A 24,080-nucleotide genomic window follows, 5' to 3' on the forward strand; every position below is an offset into this window, starting at 1 on the left:
CAAAGTTTGGATTTGAAGTATCTAATAACGTCACATTTAAGAAAAACAAAGCATCCTTTCCTTTAAATGTGCGCTTTAACTTTAAATTAAGCAAAAAGTTTGCTAAACTAAGTTTTTGGTTTTTTTTAAACAGATGACTAAACCAAGCCTGGCTTGACTCACGTTATAAATGCATACGCTGTTTATCCCAGATCAGAAGTTGGAGACTTGGAAAATAACCCTGATTAAGCTTTTATTCATGGCACGACTACATGACGATAACCTCACGTAGTGGATTAAATTTCACGAAGTTTCAAAAACGAGGGTTTGTTTCTTCCTCGGAGAAAAGCTGTTGGCTCTCATTCAGGCCTGTTGTATCAGTAAGAAAAACAACTTGTACAGAACAAGGTCGTCCATCAACACGGCAGGAAGCCTTCACTTGATTCCACCACAGTTTGTTTGTCGACTCATTGTTCCCCACTGGAGTGCACATGCTACTTAACGCTCCCGCTTCCTTTCAAACGTGATACGCTCCTGCAGGAAATAATCCCTCACAACCATATTGTCTTAGTAACTTTGTTTATGCTCACATCGTTAACCCGAAACTTTGTGTTGATCATATCAGGTTTCTCCTTAGTTTTGGCAAAGTTTTTACTTCAGTCCTCGAGACGGGGATAAATGGATTTTCATTTTAGCTACTGCTAAGCTGACACTGCTATGTCAGTGTGATTTATTTCTCGAAGTTTGATCCACAGTCTGTCTTTAGCCAAGTTGACCTGAAAACTACACCCATATGGGGAGGAATGAGAGAGAAGGAAAGGAGCGCATGATGTTGGTGAAATAGGGAAGGTTAAGTAAATGTTCTGAGGCAGAGCAAGTAAGGTAGAAAGAGGAAAAGCAGGGGTTTTCTTACATTATTATGTGCTGAGTAGGTGAGTTGGTAGGTAGGCTGATAGGTAAGTAGCCAGATAGATATAGTAATGAAGGCGGATATATAGGTAGGTAGATAGGTAGGCAGGTAGATGGATGGCTTGGTAGATGGTCTTCTTTTTTCTTTCTTAGGGTTTTTAGTTCAGTTTTATATTTAGGAAAAACACAATTTAACTGAAATAAATAGTTTTTTTTTGTTTTCCATTTTATTTTCTAAATGTTATTTTTTGCAAAGCAACAACAGGACAGGAGCTGGAGATGCAACAAGAAAAGCAGGACAAGCTGAAATCTTTCATTAAATATTTTTGTTTCATGTCACTTTGAGCAAATTCGTCAACCACAGTCAGGTGTGAGTAAACTACCTACCCAAGTGTTGTTTGTTTGTAATAGTTCTGTAATGTTAAAATGTGCTTATAATCCTAAAACTACTACTACTAATAATAATATTGGTGATTGTAATTCTGGAAATTTTTGACCACTGTTTCATCGTGCTGCTGCTGCTGATATAATGGTTATAAGGATGATTGTAATTAATGACAGCAATAAAGAGCAAAAATATTATTGATCACAATAATAATCCTGATGATAAGAAATTAAAGACCGTTTTAAATCATAAAAACTTACTGAAACTCAAATTCAGAACAAAATAAATACAAAAATAATGAATGAAACTAAAAAGACTTAGTTTAGTCAGGAACAAGATTTAACATATCATATATGAAATGTTAATTTTATATGCTGTAAATTTTATGTAAACAGAAACAGTAGAAAGGAAAGAAAGACCTACTACTGCACGGGAACTAGACATTCCTAAAGCTGCTTTATGTTCTGCCGTTTTGTTCCCATTTGCTTTTTAATGTTTGTGCTTACTGCTGTGACACCCTTCATTGGCTAGAAACTGAAAAGCAAGACTCCATATGAACACAACGCTTTCCTAGCTCAAACTCCTTTTGAGCTGTTGACCCTGTTTACCCGTTTATTGCAACGTTTTACCAGGTCGTATGCTGAGGCTTGCTTATTTGGTGACCTCTCTTCACTCTTTGCGATGTTTTCACACAAGAGAAAGATGCCGGGGAGGGCGATGTGAGGCAAAAGGTAAAGAGAAAGTGAAGGATTAAGAGAAGGGTAGGACAGAGGTGAGGATGAGGACAGGAAGAGATAGACGAGGTCAGAGGAGTGGAAGGAGACAGAAAAATCTGCTACCATCACATTCCTAAGAACTGTGGTCACGCTGGGACAGCTGCAACATGGGCGTATGTGTGTGTGTTTTTAAGAGTGTGTGTGTGTGTGTGTGTGTGAGAGAGACAGGTCAGAGTCAGGAAAGGGACTGCTGACAAGACCAGGGTGAACCGTGCACGTGTGTGTGTGTGTGTGTTAGGGTTGAGCAGCAATGACCGCACATGCAACAGGTTCACCTCTGACCTTTCAACTCCTCACCAGACTCAGACTGATGGGGAAAGAGGAGAGGACGAGCACGTAAGGAAGATGAATGTAAGGGGTGGTGGGAGAAAAGGCAGAGATGGCGAAAGTACAAAAATCTTAACAGAAAGGCGGAAATGAGGGGGAAAGTTGATGCGCAAGACTCGATGAAGAGGAGATGAATGAGTCCAAAGGAAGATGACGGGAGGAGATGGAAGTGGAAAAGAGAGAAAGCATTCTGGCCCGATTCTGAACTCACCGAGTGACAAAACGAGACATGAATGTGTGAAAAAAAAAAAAGTTGACGGAATGGAGCAAAAAAAGCGAGGGATTGCAAGTGAAAGAGTGCAGTCAGGTGAAAGTGATACGGCGAGTCGAACGGACGGACAGGGTGGTCTCTCTCTCCACTGGTCTCTCCCTCTGTCTCTCTACCTCGCTCCCTCTCTCTCGCTCATCGGGAGGCTGACACTTCTCTTCATCCGTTTGACCGGTCACAGAAGGGGGGATGAATAGAGGAGTGGAGAGGGGTGAAAGAGCGGGATGAGCGGAGAAGAAAGGGGCCGAAGAGAGGATGAGCAGCAGACGGACATCTAAATGCTCGCCTGCCGATCTTTTGGAAGAACGAGCGTGCAGAGGCCGACACACAAACAAAAACAGGGATGCGAGCACTTTGCACAAAATGCAGCAACACACTTGCTGGTAGTGGATATCCATGCGTGCAAACTTGGGTGTGGAAACGGGGGGGTGCTCTGAAACGTTGCTTTTGTTGGCCCTCTAAAAACTCTCAAATACAGCAAATAGTCCTCCGTGATGATGGCCAACAGCTTGAGAGACTTGCCGTGTAACCACACAAGCTCGTCCTGGTTTTCTTGCAGAAACCTTGTCCTATGTTTCCCCCATGTTTTGTGTCACTGATCTTATGAAGTTAAAACTTAATCTGCTGACTTTTTCTTGTGAAATATTAACTTGATAAGCAGGTTATGTGGTTTTTAATGCTGTAAACATGATTCTGTGGTTCTGGACTCCTTTTTGAAACCTTAATTTTTTGTTTTGTTTTCTTAAAACCTTCGGGGGTTGGTGGCAGATCTCTGTAAAAGCTGGATCTCGGGTTACACAAAGTTATTTTCACCAGTTTCCAAGCCCAAAGGCCGCAAGTGCCTTCAAATCTATGGGGATTAAATCACTTTTGGCATGAAAACAACTAAAGAAAAAATGCAAAATATGACTGCAGCTCTACTTTGAGTGATTTAAAAAAATGTTGCATGCAATATCGATAGCAGTTAAAGGCAAAATGAGTTGGTGCTTACAGTCTTCCTACTTTAGTGCCCTAAACCTTTAGGTCATCCACCGGTTGTGAGGAGTAATTTCCCTCTCACTCTCTCTGTCTCTGATGGTCTCATCTGCTCTTCCTCCACTTTCTCTAAATTTCTGCCTTAAAGCGTGATTGCTGGGCATCATGGGGGCTGATGTCTCAGTCAAACACAGAAGCACGCATTCACACGGTTCACAATAAGTGCAATATAAGGTCAGCGGGATAAGTAGTGGTGCCTGGGAGGGGTGAGAATCTGCTGTCAGCCTCCCCTCCCCAAAAGACGCTTATCTGATGGATCTGTCTCTCACACAGATTTTCTCCTTTTCCACAAACACTGAAAGTCTGCCGCATACACCTGTCCTGCCTCTTTGCTTCACGCACACACATTTCTGCTCTTCCCCTCTTCCAACAGGTTCAGACCATAATAAAGCAGCCTGCGATCCTGTTGTGCTTGAGATAACGCAGCAAAAAGCGGCTGCTGCTCAGACGCGAGTGCGTCCATATCTGCGGATTTATGAGTGTAAGCTGTTATTTATCTGGGAACGGTCACTTAAGTGTGTGTATGTGTATGAGCGTGTGTTTCTCGGCCCCTGTCTCAACTTCCTGTCCTGTCTGTGGCCAGCTTTATCGGCGTGACAGCAGGTCAGGCGGTGGTCACGGCAGCAGGAGCTATTCACTGACCTGATTGGACGGGGTGGGGAGCGCTGACTCTCTACTTCCGACCAATGGTCAAGTAGCGGTCAGAAATTGGGGGGGGTGAGTCAAGGTGGCTCAAACTCGGATGAACGCAAACACACCGTGAGCTCTCTCAGACTTTGATAAATAGCTTCACGCACGCTGTCACAGATGCAGACACGCACGCACAGAACGCTGAAGTGCCTTTTGTATATATTTTGTTTTTAATATGCACTTACAGTGGCCGCGCTGTGACCCGGTCAGGTCATTGTTCTGCGTTATCAGTCCCGACCTCTCCGTCAGTCTCCTCCGATATGACCTACATCTACACCCCTTCCTGTGTGTGAGAGAGTGCGACTGCGGTCATTCTGTGGTCAAACCGAATAAACCCTCCAACAGCTCTCACCTTTCAACTGTTTCCTGTTGTTCGGGGGGAGGGGGAGGGGAGCTGCAGAGTGATGCTGTGAAGTCTCATTTTCCTGGATCTGCAAATTAGATTTTTCACAGCAGTTAAATCATCTTTTGAAGACCAGTCCGGGGGCCACTGAAATTTGACTAATTGTATGCACATGCTCGCGAGCCTTTGTCACGTGTTCCAGTTTAACCCAGCAGTGGCTTTTTGGAGGTCGGGACATCTTCAGATTTACCTTTAGGTTTCCTTATTCACAGTTTGGGAGAAGCGGCTCCAGCTGACTAAAATATCTCAGATTTATATATTTATTTATTTTTATACTTTTAACATTTTGTTTCCTACCTCACAAAGGCTACGTTCACGCTGCAGGTCTTAATGCTCAATTCTGATTTTTTGATCAAATCCGATTTTTTTGTCTGCTCGTTCACACTACAAATAAAATGCGACAGCAAATGCGCTCTAGTGTGAACGCTCAAAGCGGCCCGCATGCGCAAAAGAAGACTTTACACACAACGCGCTCTGTTTAGATCTAGTGCAAACAATATTGTTTGACAGATGGCCGTTAATATAAAGACTTCGGACTTTATGTTTCCCAATTTTTGCTTTAAGTTATTTTGTTATTTACATAATAATGTAGATAACCTAATAATGATCCTTATTGCTGTTTTAGAGGAGCGGTGCTTCAAAGGATAGTTGCAGATTTCTGTCAGAATCTGCAGATTATACAGTACAAATAAAATGTTCACGTTTCTCCAACGTTGTCTTCCCAACAGTTTCACTAACATCTACACTGGATGGCCAGGAAGCGTTCGCGATGTCTTCTCGGGCGCTTCTCTGGCGCTGATAATTGGCTTCTGTCTTGTGTCAGTGACGTAAAAGACGGATTTAATGCGACCTGACCGTTCAAACAGCAGTCGCTTTCTAAAACATCGGATATGTATCGGATTCAGTACCACATACGAAAGTGACCCAGATCGGATTTGAAAATATCAGATTTGTGCTGTTTTTACACTGTCATACCATGATCGGATATGGGTCGCATAGGGTCAAAAAAATTGGATTTGATGCGCTTTCGCCTGCAGTGTGAACGTAGCCTAACTGTCTGCTTTTAGACTAAAAGCACCTTGTTACCAGATACTTTTGTCCTGATACTAAGTCCTTAATGACGACGCTTTAAAGTTAACTGAAACGGGTTAAAATAACTTTTATGGACATGAAGAAATGTTGAGACTAATATAACGAATAACAGCAAAAACAACAGAACTATCGAGTAAATTGACTAAAATGAAGAGTTTTCATGATGAGCTCTTCTAAATTTAGTAAACCTTTCTCAAAAATGTTACTCTTGGTTTTTTATTTAAAGTTTTATGACTTATTGTAATCTTATTTCATCATTCATAAAATCACTATGTCTGCAGCAGCCCAAATAAAATTTCACTTGAACTTAAACTTCCTTTATTATGAGAGGAGAGGTGTTACATCCAGCTTGGGTGTAGCTGCTGCTATGGATCATGTGAGATGATTATCAGACCAAACATACTGAAATGTACTATTTGATACATTTGCAACATCTAAAGCACCAATAAGGGACGAGTAGATGAGCTGCAGTGGATTACATGTCAGTTTTGAAACCTTATTCCATAACCTAACGTGTGGAGTTCAGTAACTCTGGAAATTGTGCAGCCTGTGAGAATTTGGTCAGATAGCCACTATTCAACCTGCATTCCACCTTCATAATTGAAAATCACACTATTTAAACACAAGATGTGTCCTATGTCTCGCCACCATCCCCCTCCACTATCCTGGATACTACTACGGATTGATTGAGTGATTTGATTTATTGATTTATATTTATTTGATTAATATTTCAGGTGAATCTACGTGTAGCATGCTAGGAACTCCAATTTTTATACTTTAACACAGGACGTTTAGCTCAAACCTGCAGCATACACCTGGTCTTTGGGCCAAACTGAGGGCAGATCACATTCTTGTCATAGGCAAATCTCTCTGAAGTTTTCTTTTAACCAGACCAGGACCATCTTCTGTTAAGGGTCTGTGTTTTAGTCAGGCTACAACACAGAGTTGGTTCATGCTGTCTTTTGGAGCAGCTATGGTAAAAATTTGTTATTAAATTCATTTAAAGGGACTCGGTCTGCATAGAAAAATGTGAAGGAATTGCAGTGCAGCGTTGTATCAAGACTCTATCAAAGTCTAATAAATGGACAAACCTCACATGAACTCCTGACCCAGGATTAACCTCTAAAAATAAGTGTGTGGACCCAAATTGACTTCAAGAAAGTGGCTGAGTTTGAATCGACCTTTTTGAAAAAGTGCCTGAATCTAAACTGAGCTCAGAGTGCAGCTAAAAGCTGCTGTTTTTCTAGCCCTGTTTGTTTTGGAGTATTCTGTCTTTATTTGCTTTATCAGCGCACAGAGCAGCTCCCAGCAGGCCCCTCTTGACTTCAGCCTGCACTTGTTTATCGTCTCCCTGTTTCTCACTCACTCGTTCTTCCTCCTCCGTAACATCTAGTTACCCTCCGCCTGACCTCCTGCTCTCCCTCCTTTCCCTTGCTCCTCCAGTCCTGTAATATTCCCCCAATCATTCTTTTTGAGTTTTCTCTCGTCCCTCTCATTTACCTCCTCTCATTCTCTCTCTCTGGCTCTCTCTTCCCACTTTGTCTCTGTCCATGTATGTCTCTCGCTCGCCCTCTCTCCGTCTGTGCAGTGTCTAATTGACAGCGCAGACCCCTGGTTGAACCACCAGCACTCTTCTCTCATTTTTGTTCCTTTTTTTTTTCCTTTTCTCCAGCAGTGATTCCATTCGAGTCCTCTCACTTTTTTTAAAGCAGGTCACACAACTTCTCTAACACTCCTGACGAAGAACAAGGGAGGATGAATAGGTGAGAGAAAAGGTGGGGACAAGGACAAGATGAAAGATGAGAGGAAGGAGGGGACGGATCCTGAAAAGCTCGTTCTTTTAGGGTAGCTCAGAGTTCAGAAGCATAATTCATTTGGCAGACGTGTTCCCATTCCTCTTGCTATATTGTGTTGTTGAACTTGAGAAAGCTCTGCAGCACTGTCGCCTTACAGGAAGCAGGAAGATGCATGACATCTTCTTCTTGTGCTTCAGTGGGTTTCCTCCAGAAGTTCTGCTTTCTCCTGCCCATCTTGGTGGCCCGAGGAGGTCAAACGCACTTCAAGTTCAGAAGTGTAATTTATTAGTTGCAAAAGCACACAAAAGGCAACACAAGTTGAATGAAACAAAAGGGAAGTAGGTCAAACACCGAAAGCACATTCAAAACAACAGAAGTGACTTAGGGGAGACAATAACGCGATGGGACAGCTCCGGCAAACAACTAATAGCAAACATTTATGTACATTAGAGAACACACGTTAGCTTGAATTATCACACTTCTTTCAAGTATGTCTCAGGCACGATGATATCCCCATATTGGTGTTCTTCCTACATCATTTTAATAATGCTGGTCCAGGATCAGCATTGAAAATGACCAAGTTGTCTGAGCAGTTAGCATCCAAGAACTTGGCTAATGCTTTTAAAAATTGCCACTAGGAAACAACTGTGAGTAGCCCAATTTTGGCTAACAGCAAACATAAATTGATAATATAGTTATTATATTGTATAAATTAATAAACACTTCAAATGCTTGCCATTTGTTACAGAAGAGTTTTTATGTGAACAACGTCTTTTTTTCTTTTTCCTCCACATTGAAACTCTGACATCACAACACTATGATTGGACAGTTGTTGTTGATCCCAGACCAACATGATGTTGACGCAGGAACAATATCAACATGGGGATAATCAGTGTCTCGGTGCAATCCTTTGCTTGTCTCGATTTCTGTCACTTCTGTTGCATTTTATTCAGCTTCTTCTGTGTTTTGTGTGCTTTTGCAGCAGTTTTCTTTTCACTTGTCTGAAATTACATCAGGACATCTCTGAACTGCAACCCTTTACTGACTGGCTTTTCTGTCTGCGCATGAAAGGTTTTTTTGTTTGTTTTTCTTTTTAAACAGTAGCTGGCTTTCCACAGCCATGGTTTTGCTTTTACTCCCAAGAACAAAGACCATCATCCTAATACTCTGAGCCACAGCCTGCTGAGCCTCAGGAAGTAGAGCAGTTTGTCTACCAATCTGAATCTTGGTGGTTTCTTGTGGTATCTTCGGGCAAGATACTGAACCCCAAGCTTCCCCCAATGCATCCATTCCTCGTTTCCTCTAACGTAGCTCCCTCTTGTTCATTCATTCCTTACCTCACCCCACCACTCCTGCTCGCCCTCCTTCTCCAGCCTGCTGGCTCACTGACCCAATAATGATTCTAGAAGGTTGTTTACGTTAACAATTTGTGCAATATACCTTAAAGTAAACATTTTTTTTACCAGCTAATGACGGAAATGATTCAGTGAGTGGCTGAAATGCTGCAAGCACTAAGAAATGTTCTCGATTGCAAGCCACACACCCAGAGTTTAATGCTTCTGAACTTTCAGAAAGTACCATCCCCCTGAGCAGACCTTTATCCCTGCAGTGGAAGCACAGTGAGTCCATTCAGAGGGTTCTCGTCACTGGTAAAGGCTTGTGCAGTAAAAAAGCAGCTTGTAGCATGACCAGGAAACCAAAAACTGCATTTCACAATCATCCTCAGCAGATCAGAGTATGTTTAGGAGCTGTATTTGTCTTTGTAGTGAGTATAAGGATATAAAACATTACTGAAACTGGTCTAAAAGAAACGGCTGTCTGAACAAACAGCGTGTTTAATGGTGAATTAAAGCCATTTAATGCTGGTCACATTTTTTCCAGTACTTGTGACTCTGTGACACAAATACAGCAGTTGCATCATTCATGTAGTTTCTTTTATTTTTTTATTATTGTGAAAATATTTTTTGTGTCTCCTTAAAAAAGAAAAACCTAAACATTGAATTCATTAACCTAAAAAACAAAGACTTTTTTAAGGCTTGAGAAATTCTGAGACATTCAAAGTAATTTAAGTAGTTTACCCAAAAGCCCCTGGCATTAATATCACCAAGCAGGTTTGCTGAACCATCAACACTCATTATGTTTTGCAACTGGGATCCCCAGAGCCAATGCACTGTTTCCTTTCTGCCTTCCTAGTGACGAAATGGGAAAATGTGGATTAGGGCCGTTCCACCAAACTAAAAGCAGTATCAGGGAGTAGTATGTGAAGAAGTGAGTTTTCCTCAAGGTGCCCCACATCCTGCACCTTCCAATGTTGATATAAAGATTTTCCCGTTGAATTTCATTAATTCAAGAAAATATCCATGTTTGTTCATCAAACAGCAACAGAAATGGTTGGTAACTGTAGAGATTTCTTTCCAATAAGGGAACTGGCTCACTGCCTTTCACCGTAGGCACCAATCGTGCTTTGTGACCCGTTTCTATGTCAGTGTTTAAAACAACAACAATCAGTGATTCGTTTTAGACACTGAACCCAGCCTGATTTGCATGCGTTTCGGATGATATGATCTACATCAGGGAGTGGGGATTAGCCCATAACATTGCAAATCAACTTGTTGTTGATGTTAACAACAATTCCTTTGTGTTAATGTCTATCCGGAGCCTCGACCAAACCACGAAACCAAGCAGTTGGCATCCAAATCCCTAATCACTGATGTTTTTTTTCCCCCCCTTCAATTTCGATTATTGTGCAGTTGATGTTAAATTTCATTCAGAGTGACATGAAAAAAAGAAGATCTTAAAAATCTCATTTTGCCTCCAGCTGTAAGAACCCTGGTTACCAATAGTAACCCACTTGCAGCTTCTCACTAGGCTGCTAGTTTGGTTAGTGTCCGAAAAGTGGAAAATTTGTGGATTGATATTCCTCGTCATCGACTGCTTCCAGTCCAAGCATTCATTTACTTATGAGTGTTGTAAGTGTGCTAACATGAGCAGGCTGATAAAAAATACTTGTGTACATCAATCTTCTGTATAATAAGCAGGTCAGAAAATCAATTTTATCCATTTGCTGCGGCTTCTGTTCATTATTCATTTACTGGCAAGAGCCAGGAATGGGTCACTGACCAAATTTAATATCAGTCAGATTCAAATCCTCCTGTATGGCATACATCTAGCATGATTAAAGTGCTTTTGAGCAAGCTTCTCTAGCACACTTCTGGCATCTCTGTGTGCGTGTGGGGGAAGCATAAGATAGCTTCCCTCAGGGAGTGATAACGTATCAGGATTTTATCTGCACTTTGCTTCGTGCACATGGCATGGCAGTCGACCTGCAGTGGATTAATGAAGTGCAGTGCGCACAGCAAAGCAGTATCACAGCGGAGGTTGTGCTGCGTTGTGGTCACTGGCAGCAGCGTGCTGCGGCTGTGGAAACGAAGCAGCAGGCAGATGTACAAAGATACAAGCTTTTGGTTTTAATTTAACTCCTGGCCCTGCAGTAAGAAAGTGAAATTAGTTCCCTGTTGCGAAGCGATAAACATCCAAGTGTGCTTCATTCCATTCATAGCTCGAGATTGAGCGATAGTGTTCGAGCTGGAGGGTACGGGGTTATGTGTAAGCAGTGATGGAGGGCCTTTCACATGCTGACATGAAGTTAGAAACAAATGTTGGTTGAATACGGCAACAAAAAAGAAACCAAGAGGAATAAGTTTCTGTTTGGCACTTAAAAAAGTAAAAGTGGAGGTGCTAGTAGCTAGTCAGTATAACCTCTGCATATGACCTTTGACTTCTTACTTACAGAAGTCAAGAGCTGACTTAAGGGTTTTCCTGCAGATTGTCAGTGGGACTCCGTGGCAGATAAGATTGAGCACGCTGGTTTCTAAGCGGACTTTCTCACACTGGATGGGACATTGGTGCTAAAATCATCAATAGATTTTCTCCCTGCAGCTTCTCACATCTGCTTTTGTCTGTTTCAAATTATTTCAATGAAATCTTCTGGGGGCTTTAGGATTGTTTTTCAGACAAAACAACCAAATGAAGGACATCACCCTGGGCTCTGACGAATCAGAAGAAGCATTTTTCCTCCGAAATGATAATGAAAATATATTATTTCCAGACTAAAAAAAACCCAACCAGGATATTTGTATGTTCGTTGTTACATGGTTTGAATGTAAAACCTTTTATGTGTTTTTGATGATAGATCATTATTCACTTTAAAGCAAAAGAACAAAAAAAAAGGCTTCCAGCCATATTGGCTTCACAAATGTGATCATTTAGTGCTGTAATGCAGAACTGCCAGACTCCCAATCTATGGGTCATATGGAGGCTTATTTCAAGTCTGCCAAACTAATAAACCCACAAATGACAACTCTAAACGTATGTTTCTTTTAGTGTAAATAATCACGTTTTAAAATGTTCACATTTAATGAACCATCCATTCACAAAACAGCCTAAGAGTTGTCTTAAGGTTTTAACCCTTAACAGCCTACTAGGAGTAACCCTTGAAGTGGTTTCTGTCATATTTCAGGCCTAGAATAAAATTAATGGGTTTGTGCCAGACGTTGGTGAGGGGGGGTCTCTGCCTATTCAGGTACCCTTGGAAAAACCTGGAAACTATTCTAATGCTCTTCAAACCATCTCTTTATTGATATATACAGAGGTGTCAAAACACGTCATTAACGTTACTGGGAAGGTCGTCAAATGTTGTGCGCATGGTGTAAAGAGTTAAACACTTGTACGAAGGCACCTGGACTGGGACTTCTTTCAGGTTCATGAATTTAATCTCTCATTCTGGAGGCTTCTTCGTGTCTAAAGATTGCTGAGCCCCTGTGACAGTAATGACCCACACCTCAATTCACACCATGTGGGTCGCACCAGCCATCACAACGTTATTACAGGGTGGGGTCGATGACTCTCACCTTCAAAGGGACAACTGGCCTATTAATGGAGTTAATGCTGCTTTATATCCGGAAGTCGGATGCCGGAGCTGAGAGTGACATCACTCCCGATATGAGCACATTCCAGTAATACAACGCTAAAAGCAAGGATTTGTTCTGCTCTTAGCAAGGTCACACACGTGACACAATAAAAAATTATAAAGTGCTTCATAATAAAAATGCTAAATGTAAAATCATAACAAAAAACACACAAAAACAAGTTTAAGAAGATGAGGTTTGAGCGTGTTTGTATTTAGAAGAGGAAGAAAGTTTAAGAGTCTGGAGGCTGCTACTGCAAAAGCTCTGCTTCCTTTAGTTCTCAGCCTCGTAGCTGCATGGCCAGCAGACCCTGATCACATGACCTTGTGGAATTGGCAACAGTGTGACATGAGAGTAACCTCGAAGCGACGCTCTGAATAACCTGCAAACGTTCTAGTGAGTTTGCTTAAACAAATGAACGATGGATTTCAATAAATGCATGAATAACAATCTGCAGTTCAGAGTGAGACACAGTGGCACTTAACTTGGGAGTATTTCTTAAGTGACAAAAACAAGAGACAACCAGAGGAACATGAGGATCGGTGCAAGCGACACCAACAGTCACCCCAAAGGTTTCTGATCATGTGCATTGCTACCATCTCGGATTGTGGGGTCCGTGGGACCGCTTCCAAATTCTGCTCCACTTCTCACCTTTAACCCTAAAATCTGGTGCAGAGTGGAAGCAAAAAATATGGATTGTGTCAGGAAGAAAGCAATGAGCTGAAGGATGACAGACAGCTGCTGTTGTTTTTCATGCTGAAGTTAAAAACTGCTTTCTCGGACAGGACAACCACCGTGACGGGCAGGTGTCGAGATGCTCCCTCATTATTTTCCGCCTCAAATAGCCAGCATGTCCTCGCCTCCTTTTTCTCTTCTGTCTGACCTTAAACATACTCCGGACGCACAGACCTAACTGACAGGTGTGGGGGTGGTCTTTGTGTGCTGATGGTGACCTTTGAACTTTTAAGTGAAAAGAGGACTTAGCGATGAAGCTGGTGATGGACAGGTGTCAAAGGAAACAATTTAGCCTTGGAACAATTTGAAGCATTTTCTCTGCTTTACTAACCTTTGACCTTTTAATCTGCTGAAAGTAAAATGTTAGATAACAAAAATCTTTCACTTTCTCCCACAAGCAGATAAGAGAGAGAGATTATATAGTGCTGTGAAAACGTAATTGGTTTGTTAATAATCAAATTGTTTTGGAAAGCTTAGTTTAATTTCACTAGCCACACTCAAGCCTACTTATTGCCTGTTGAATCAAGAAATTACTTAAGTAGAGACTGTCTGATAAAGTGAAGCACGCTAAAAGATCGCAACACATCATGCCATGACCTAGAAAAACAAAAAGCCATTTTTAAGGTTTTGGGACTCCAATGAACCACAGTGAGAGAAATTATCCACAAATGGAGAAAACATGGAACAGTGGTGAACCTTCCCAGAAGTGACTGACCTACCAAAATAAGGTCGGCATCACAATTCAACAATAAGAAAGAGTCTGGGCAGAAATGGCATCCGTGGGAGAAAGCCTCTGCTATTTAAAAAGAACACAGAGGTCGTCTCACATTTGCCAGAAAACATCTTGATGATCCAAAAGAATTTTGGACAAATATTCTGTGGACAAAAGAAAATTTGAGTCTAATCTAGTTTAATTCTAATGTAAAACCAACACAGCATTTCACAGATTGAACATCATGCCAACAGTCAAACATGGTGGTGGTACTGTGATGGTCTGGGGCTGCTTTGTTGAATCAGGATGACATGCTGTATTTGATAAAACCATGAATTCTGCTCTGCACCAGAAAATCCTCAAGAAAAAGGTTCAACTATTAGTTTGTGTCCTGACGCTCAAAGACACAAACTAATAGTTTAACCTTGGGTTATGCAGGAGGAACACACCAGCAAGTCCACCTCTGAAAGGCTCAAACAATTAAAATGAAGGAGAGGCCTAGTCCAAGACTAAAGTTTGACATCACAGTCATGCTCAAAAACCCTCCAATGTCTCTGAATTGAATGAAGAGTGGACCAAAATTCCTCACGGTGATGAGTCGAAGGAAAAAACAGTTATCACAAATGCTTGATTGCTGTTCTTGCTGCCAAGGGTGGCACAACCAGTCATTAGGTTTAGAGAGCAAGTAGGTTTGGATAACTGTTTCTCCTTTATAAATGTAAACATCATTTAAAAACTGCATTTTGTATTTATTTGGGTTATCTTTGTAGATTATTAAAATGTGTTTGATCTGAAACACGTGTGACAAATATGCAAAGAGATATGAAATCTGGAAGAGAGTAAATACTTTTTTCCAGCACTGTACGTGCAGCCTGGATGCTAATTCCACTTTATTCCTGTAACAGGGATCTCAACAGTGCCGCTCTTGCTTTTAACAGCACTTCACTGGGAATAAAGACAAGGGTGATTGACGCATGACGGATGAAGGCGGTAGATTTGGATTGTGGAGATGGACGGTGCCAAAAGGGCTGCTTTTCTTGATAAAAGCCTGGTGCACTTTCCCTGCTTTTAGCAACCTTTGACCTCTCGCCTGTCAAATTTTGAGGGGCACAGAGAGCTAATAGAGCTGTGAGACGAGTGTACAGGGAGAGGGAGTAAGAGCACTGGAGCTTAAAGAGCAAGGGATGAAAAGTTAGAAAGCGTTACTTATTATCCAAGATGGTGCATTTTTATTCATTTTCCTCTCCCGTGTAAAGATGAATGATACTAAGTTCACACCGCTGGGTCACAAATTTGTTTTCTTCATAGCCGAAACATTACATAATCACAACCTAACTGTGTGTGTGTGAGTGTAAACATGATGAATTCTGGGTGACCCTGACGTTTGGCCATTAGCAACGGGAACACGGCAATTCCCCAACGGTCCCAAACAAATAAATCCTGCCCGCAGCCGGAATAACCATTAACAAGTCTGCTAAACACTGAAGAAGAGGAGGAGGAGGGGGAAGAGGGGAGCGTAGACAAATCTGCGGATGGTGAGGGGAATCGAGGAAAGATGTAAACGGGGGAGTGTATGGGTCAAGTTAACTTGGGAGAAAGGGAGAAGGGAAAAGATGGGGATGGATGTGAGGAAGTTGAAGTAGCAAGTGAAAAGTTTGAGGAGGTAGAGAGGGCTGAAAGAAGGGGAGGAGAACACAGGGAGAGTGATGAGGAGAGTAAAAAGGTGGGTGAAGAATGGAAGTTGGGTTAAATGAGGAGGATGAAAGAGATGGAAGTGACAAAAGCTGGTGAGGACACGAAAAAGGAGGGATAACGAGGGAAAGAAAGGATGGAGGGCATGGAGTTTGTAGAAACAGATGAGAGAGAGAGAGAAAGGGGGGGGGTGGAGACAGAGGGAGGGAAGGGGGTTTGTGGGTGAGGGATTATGAGAAGTAAAAAAGCCCATTAGCGGAGAAGAAATGAGAGAAAACAAACAAGAAATGTGAGGGCAACACATCACTGTTATTCTGCCCACCCCCCAGAAGAATAAGAGGAAGCAATAATCTGTGTGTGTGTGAGGAGACAGCAGCGATAGCGTGGGGGAGGTCACAGCGAGGTGAGAGAGGGAGAGCGAGACGGAGAGAGAAGTTCAGCTAGAGGTGAGGCGAGAGACCTGCCGTTTTCTGTGTGTGTGTTTAGGGTGAATCAAGGGTCAGGTGTGTGTGTGTGTGTGAAGGACCTGCTGGCTCGCGTGTGGCTGGGTTTTGTTTTTTTTGTTTTTTTGACAGCCCACACTCCCCCCCCCCCCCCACCCCACCCCACCCCACCCCACCCCCATACACACTTTTTTTTTCTTTCTCCGTCTCTTTTCCATTTTCATCAGTCTTATCTGCCTCCTCCTCCTGCTGTCCTCCCTTCTTGTTGAACTTCTCCTACTGTTCGTGCCCTCCACTCCTCACTCCTGTGTCACCCCCCCTAATCGATGTTTGGGTTAGACTTTTTTTTTTCCTTGGTGCAAATTTGCAAAGAAAAGTGACGTATAAATAAAGTTTGTCATCCAAACTGACGTTCACTCAAAAACTTTCCCTGCTGCCCTGATTTCTCCCTTTTCTTAATTTTTATCCCTTTTATCCCACATTACTGCTCTTAATTTTACTCAGATCAGCACCTGAGATACCAAAGTTGAAGACAAATAGCCGTAATTTTACGTGTGCACCCAAATGCTGCCCTTCCTCACATGAGATGTTTTGTCCAAAAAAAGACACAGCTGTTAATGTTACGATGAAGCTAACGGTTTGTTTTTGCAGCAGATTTTTTTTCCATCCTGTCTGTGACGCTCCCCATACTAATTTTTTCTGTTGCATTTAAAAGAATACGAGTGGAAAACTAGCAGACTGAAAAATGAAGATTGAGTTTTACTTTTATAGCACCAGATAACAACAACTATAGTTGCCTCAAGGTGCTTTATATTTTAAGAAAAAGACACTAAAATAATAGAGAGAAAACCCCAACAGTAAGATGAGTCCCTATGAGCAAGCACTTGGTGATAGTAGGAAGGAAAAACTCCCCTTTAACAGGAAGAAACCTGTAGCTTGGGGAGGGTCTTTACTTTACAGTATACATTTGCCAACTAGCCCACAGTGTCATTGCTTTTAGGTCGATCCCTCATCATGTCAGGTTTTAAACACACCAACGTGGCTGCAGTAAAAACCCTGAACTCAAAGTTTGAAGGGTTGAAGGGACTTTGCTAACCAATGTGGGATCTTGTATATGGTCTGTGGCCCTGTTCTTCTCTCCTTCCTAGTCTTTGTCCTCCTCACTGCTTTCTTCTTTCTCTTGTCCTCTGCAATCCTCATGCCTAACGGGAAATTTTGTGCAGGTTTATTTCCCTTTTATCTCTGATACAAAAAAGAAAGTGTGTGGGAGAAGAAAGCAAGAGATAAAGGAAGACTGATGCGAAGAGCATGATTGCAGAGTGAAGACAGTGATTTGCTGTCAGATAAAATGAAAATCACACGGATCTCAGCCAGCAGCTTATCCATCTATGGATGCATGGTGGCGTGTGTCTTCTTTGCTGTGTGTGGGGGGACGTTACTTCCTGTAAACAGGCAGCTAAAGTATGTGTTTATCCCACATGCTTTTACCTTGTATGTTCCTCAGAAACAAGTACAGATGTGCTGTGTCTTTGAGCACAAAGCTCCAACACCTTCAACAATAACTTTGAACCCAAAAAAAAGCCTTTTAAACATCTGTGTTAAAGTGAAGAATAGTGCGCATGTGGTCCCCACAAATACAGACGTACAAGCAGTGCAGACATACATACACAAAGCAAGGTGCGTGTGCACAAATAACTTCCTGCACACAAGTAGATGGAAACATCCTGACAAACAATATTATATAATACTGAGACAGTTTATGTGAACACTGTGCACACACTTGTATCGGCACCTAATCATCAAATAATATTTGTGCTTTAACCGCCCTCACTTATGTATGTGTGTGTGTGTGTGTGTGTGTGTGTGTGTGTTTGTTTATATGGGAGGATTAGCAGGTCAAACCTCGGCCGTGCAAGGGTGAACTCGGGGACAAAGTAGAGAGAGCTGAGCGCAGAAGTGAAAAGGCCAGAGGGTGGAAGGAAAGGAGCAGAAAGCAGCGATAGGAGACGTTGGGAGGGGGTCAAAGGAGGGAGGAAAGGAAGGGGGGACTCCAACAGAATTGCTTGTCTTGCGAAGCCAGGTTGAAATATGAGAAAATATTAAGGATGTTTCCTGTTTTCAGGAATAACTCTGAAGAGGTGAAGTCAGGTAGAAGCCATGACCTTTAAAAAAATACAGATAAAGATGCAGCTTCAAAGACTACTTTCACTTACTACACATATGACGTGAAATAATAATAATAATAATAATAATAATAACTTTTTTATGGCATTTTCAAAGCACAGTGACAAAGTGCTTCATATTTTGATAAAGTCTCACATTCTATGGCACAAAATAAAGGGGAACACTTAAAGAAAGGCTAATCAATAAAACAGATAAATCATATACCTGACAGGCTGTAGAAGAGAATAAATATTTATATTAAAACAATCAGTTTTGGTGGTTAGTTCAGACTGGTATGACTTCTTGGTGTACCTGCTGGTGGGCAACTCCTCCTGATCCAGTTAGTTTATAGCTGTTTAATAGCTCGGTGGCACACCCGGGCATGTTAAAGTTAAAGCAAAACTTCAATTTGTGCTCACAAAATTCACTATAATTTAATAATAATAAATAATAATAATAATAATAAAGCAAATGTGTTTCGCTTTAGTTTGTCAGGTTGGTCAAATTTGTCATCACAGCCCGCCTCATGATGTTTTGGTGTATTTCTTGATTCACTCTCAAGGTGTTTACACGATTGTGAGCTTCATAAAGTGCTGTCAGCTTTTCTGGTCTGTACTTCTAAAAACATATGCTCCATATAAAAATAATTAGGAAAACAAAGTAATAATGAAACCGAAAAAAAAAAAAGTGTTTTTAAATAATAAAAACTGAACTGAACCTGCTCTGGAAATAAAGGTGTCGTGAATTCAAAATAAGACAAAAGCAATGCTTAATTGGAAAGTAAATACACTGTAATAACTCAGTAATCCCACAGCAGTCTTCACATTCTGGGTCTTTATGAAAGGAAACTTCCACGTGTCTAAAGCACGAGCGGCTGTGGCTCAGGAGGCAGAGAGGCTCGTCCAGTAATTGGAAAATCACTGATTCAATCCAGTCCGTATGTTGAAGTGTCCTTGGCCAAGATAGTTTTAAGTCTGTGTGTCAAAGGTAAAGCGCTGTATGAATGCATGTGGAGGCGTGGCTTATGGTGGTCTGTAAGGCCATCTATTTTACTACTGACTGAAGCAGGCACTGTTCAGCTGGTCTTGTCTGTATTGGTTTGATGGTATGAGTGCAGTTCCCAGATAAAGAAGTAACTGAACACCCAGTAAATTCTTGTTTCATTTGGGTCGTTTTATCACATCGCAGAGATGTAGCAACTCGTTACATCATCCACTCACATTTTTGAGTCAGCAAGTTCATCGACAGCTCTGGTGTTAAATACTGTACAGACATGTCCAAGACTAGTCAGTCAGTGTTGTAATGTTTAGAAGTTGCTGACCACGAATGCTCTGCAGTTACATGAGTTATTTTATTAATGTACAACAGCAGTTACCTGTCAGTTCAAAGGTGTTACAACACCACCAGTCCCTTACCAGGGCCACGCCCCTTTCCTTCTCAGTCAGCGATGTTAAAGAACGAGTGGTGACGTAAATAGATGTCAGCAGCGCGGTGTGGTTCTGCAGGACTTTGATACAGACGATGATTGTTGACGATTGTCGGCTATGTCAGCTATGCACAGGCATGGAGATGCTAGCCTGGAGAAAGGCACAATCTACTGCTGTTAGCACTGTTTATATTAGCAACACAAGCTGCTAGCTAGTCTGACACGGTGCCGTTGCTGCACCGCAGCAGCCATCAATACTTAGGTGTGTTTGGATTGCGTGGGCAAGAATCTAAGTCCTACCTCTTCTTGACCACCTCCTCTTTGTCTGGGTGGACACCAAGGCGTTCCCAAACCAGCCCAGAGACATAAACTATGCAGCATCTTGGGTCTGCTCCAGGGCTTTTTGTAGGACAGAGTCTGGAGAGATCCAGAGAGTTTGACAGCTTCGGGTTCTTTGATATCTTTCTTAAATCCACTGTCCTGCTGCAGGAGGCTGCTGCCATCGGGGAGTGCATGGGGGGAAGGGTTCTAAGTCTCCAGCAGAGGTGAGCTAGGCGGTTCATGTCAAAAATAACAAACAGCAGCGCTATATGAAGTCACCGCACAGTTCAGTGGTACAAAACCAAGTTGCTAAGTGTGGAAGTGGAAGACTGAAAGCACATCCATGACAGCTCGACATTCTGATTATACAAACACAAAAATGCGTGTTGGATTGAATAAATAGTGTCTCTCTGACTTGAGTATAAAGAAGAATTAAGAAAAGATAAAGGACCCTCCAGGGAACTTGTAAAAATCAATCCTATGTGCAATAGGGACTAACTGGAAGATTAACGATTCCATGCAGGAGTTTCTGTGAGGTGAAGCACAGTTTTCGTAAACGTCAGGACCATAGTCACAGATGTGAACGCTGAGAAAGCAGCAGTACAAGCCAGTGACTTTCACAGATTTTTCACTTCACTTAATTTCTCTCGTGTCCTCTGTCATCCGTTCTGTTTTCCCCGGTCGCCTGCCGGGGCACCTTCATCAGCTAACTCCGGTCTATCCCCTTCTCTTAGTCTTATCTATCCATCTTCATCTGCCCTTCCTTTACCCTCTCCCTCTTTCTGTAAGCGCTGTTATCCATTCCTCTCCATCTGTGTCTCCTTCCATCTTTACTCTCCCTCATTTTCTCTCCCCCTTTCCTCACATGTGGTTTTGCTCTCCATCCCTCTGTACTCCATTCCTCCACCTCCTCCTCTTCTTCTCTCATCCCTTGCTCACATATGGTTTCTCTCTCTGGATCTGTGTTTGGTGTTACCCAGAGTTCACTGGGGCTCCTGCTCATATGTGTGTGTGTTTTACAGACAGAGATAGAGAGACGGCGTGTGTGAATGTCTGCAGGCTTACGGGTCTGCCTGCCTGGGCCTGTTTCTGTGTGTGTGTGTGTGTGTGTGTGTGTGTGTGTGTGTGTGTGTGTGTGTGTGTTAGGTAGAGTTCAGCAGGGCAGTGGCAGGTTATGCAACTGTTTAAAATGTGGGCCATTCCAAAGAAGACTCTCCAGCTTGTTGTTTTTCTTTCCTTTCCCTTGACCCGTTTGCCGTTTACTTTCTTGGCGTTGTTGCTTTTATTTACCTAAATGTAAAAATGTCTCCATGTGGGGAACTTAAAGGTTTCTTGAGACGTTTTGGTCATTTTTTAAGTGGTGAAAACATAAACATCTGCATTAAGTTGGCACAAGCTGCAAGTGCCAGAACTTAATACTATTTCCTTTGGAGTTACCAGGACTTCACAAGTGGAGTATGTCATATAACATGCGGACTGATCTTCATCACAAGTGGCACTTGTAAGCAAGCATAATCTGACTAAAGCAGTAACCCACAAACAAATGTGCTTTTAATGTTCTTATTAATCACACTGAGTAATAACTCACAGTGCAGTCTGGATGCAAACAGCAACATCATGAGGTTTCTTGTGGCAACTAAAGGGAGCTGGACGGTAGGGCTGAGCGATATATCGAGTTTTTAAAAAATATCGATATATTTTCATACGAGATATAAGATGTGACAATATCCTTTATATCGATATAGTCTATGTTACGTTATAATTATACTTGTGGAGCCACAAGTTTGCCTCTCTTTCATCCACTTTTGTCTCTGCGCAACGTTACTCGGCCTCGCCTCTCCTTCACTGAACACAACTCCCCCTCCTCCCCCATAGCTTCTCCTGCAGGCAGCGACAAGATGGACACGGCAAATCTCCGTTAGCGAGTTGTGGGGCTGGATGGCGTCAACGTGTTAGCGAGCTAACCGCGCTAACCACGCTAACGACAGCCCACAGGGGCTGCACGGCCTAAAATCCCTTCATTTTCTCAAAAGTTGACAGCGCGCCTTATGTATGAATTCTGGTTGTGCTTACTGATCGCGAACCGATTTTATGTGGAACACGGCGCTCAGCAATCTGTCAAAAAAATGTTTTAGTACGACTTTGGTAAGCTACGGAGATGCAGCGCTTGATGGATTGTCGGAGCATTACGGCTACCGTAGTCTGGAGCGACGCAGAGTGATACGTACTGTGCTTCAACGTAATATTACCGTATTGTGTGTGTATAAGGGCCATAAATGGCACCTGTTAAGAGACGTGGTTACAAAGAGGATTTCAAACTCAAGGCTGTTAGTCACGCAGTAGAAGTTGGGAACAGAGCAGCTGTGAAATCTGTCTTTGTTATTATGCTCAGCATGTGTTAGTTTATATTTTGACTGCACAATTATGAGCTTTTTGTTATGCACAAAAACAACATTGTTTTCTTTTATTTATGGAGCATTATTAATTAATAAAAGCTCATAATTTATTTTTGAGTAATTTCTTCATGTAAATCTATGCTGTATGTAAATAAAAATGCCTGTGTGACATCTGGGACACAGTGTGACTAAGAACTCTCTTTTTGTTCTTAACTTATGGCTTTAAAAAAATATCGAGATATATATCTTATATCACCACCCAGCTAAAAAATATCGAGATATGAATTTTGGGTCATATCGCCCAGCCCTACTGGACGGCAGCGGGAATTTTTGACCATTTCTCTGTTGGTCTCTTCGGTTCATCATGGTTTTTGAGCAGTCTTCTGAGGGGTGTACTCCCCAGCAAGATTAACGGGTTCACCGTCATCTGTGGGGTTCTAGGTTTTGTTGAACCAGAACAGAGGAGCTCCAAACATAATTTCACCAGCATGGTGGAATCATGGGATGAGCTTTTGGTGTGCTAATGTGGAGTTAGTGCGCAGTGCTCTTTTTTTAGTGTCACATATGTAGATTTTTTTTCACTAAATGTGAGATATAAAATGTGAAGGAGGCAGAAATTTTGTACTCAAAACTGTTTTCATAAGTTTTACAGCTTTTCTAATGTCTTAATAATCTATAATCTTTACACTGACAGCAAGGGGAATTTCACTGGTCCAACCCACTACTTTAAATGAAATCGACACCTCTGAGCTTTGTAAAGTTTTTGAAAGTTGCGATTGAGACGTGATCGCACCTGCCAGCCTTTTTCAAGGAGAGCACAGTTGGTGTGATTTTTACAGCGAGCTGCACCTCTGTTACTTACACTCCCAATCCTGTATTTCTGTGCATACCTTATATCACTCATGTCTGATATACTAACCTAGTGGCATAGATGCGACAGCAAGGTCGTGATGAACGTGATTATCACTGCTGTGAGTGAGGGGGTGGTGTGGGGGTGCCAAGCTGAGCAAAGAAGGCCAGAAAAGCTGTGATAAATGTGGTTATGGAAGCGCCACACATCTGTTCACAAGACAAACTTTTGGCTCTGAATCCATCTGAGTACATCGTGGTTGTATAAAACACCACATATTTATCTTCAAAGCTTCTACAGGTTCATATTTCCCTGGTTTTTGAAGTGGGCGCCAGCTGTTACACAACATGTTGGTGGGTTAGTGAGTGAATCAGTGATCTGCTGGTGTTTATTTCATCACTGCTTAATGGATAATTTATCATCTCCAAAATCTGAGATCTTCCTATGAGTAAAACAGAAACACTCCCTAAATCTCACATTCTTTCTCTGACCTTTTTTCTAGTTACTGGATTTGTTCACCCAGTGGGATTGGTCAACCTACCTGGCTGATTATGGCAAACCCACCTGCAAATACCTGAGAGTCAACCCACACACTGCACTGGCACTGCTGGAGAAGTGAGTAGTGATTCATCATTCTGGGATTCACACATTACTGTTAATCTATTGTTCTGTTGCCTCATTTTTTGGATGACTCAAATCCTTGTTTTGCCATTAA

General features: G+C 42.0%; 1 protein-coding gene across 2 annotated transcripts in view; it reads left to right on the forward strand.

Moving 5' to 3' along the window:
• Positions 1-24,080, forward strand: part of exoc6b (exocyst complex component 6B) — a 139,273-nt gene that overhangs the window by 105,168 nt on the left and 10,025 nt on the right. For both annotated transcript variants that reach the window (XM_087835100.1, XM_006803410.3), the window contains one exon: positions 23,868-23,980. In XM_087835100.1, the coding sequence (XP_087691226.1) occupies positions 23,868-23,980 (113 nt within the window). The remainder of the gene's footprint in view (positions 1-23,867; positions 23,981-24,080) is intronic.

Source organism: Neolamprologus brichardi, chromosome 3 (assembly GCF_056152115.1).
Source record: "Neolamprologus brichardi isolate AB-2024 chromosome 3, ASM5615211v1, whole genome shotgun sequence".
Classification (NCBI taxonomy): Eukaryota; Metazoa; Chordata; class Actinopteri; order Cichliformes; family Cichlidae; genus Neolamprologus; species Neolamprologus brichardi.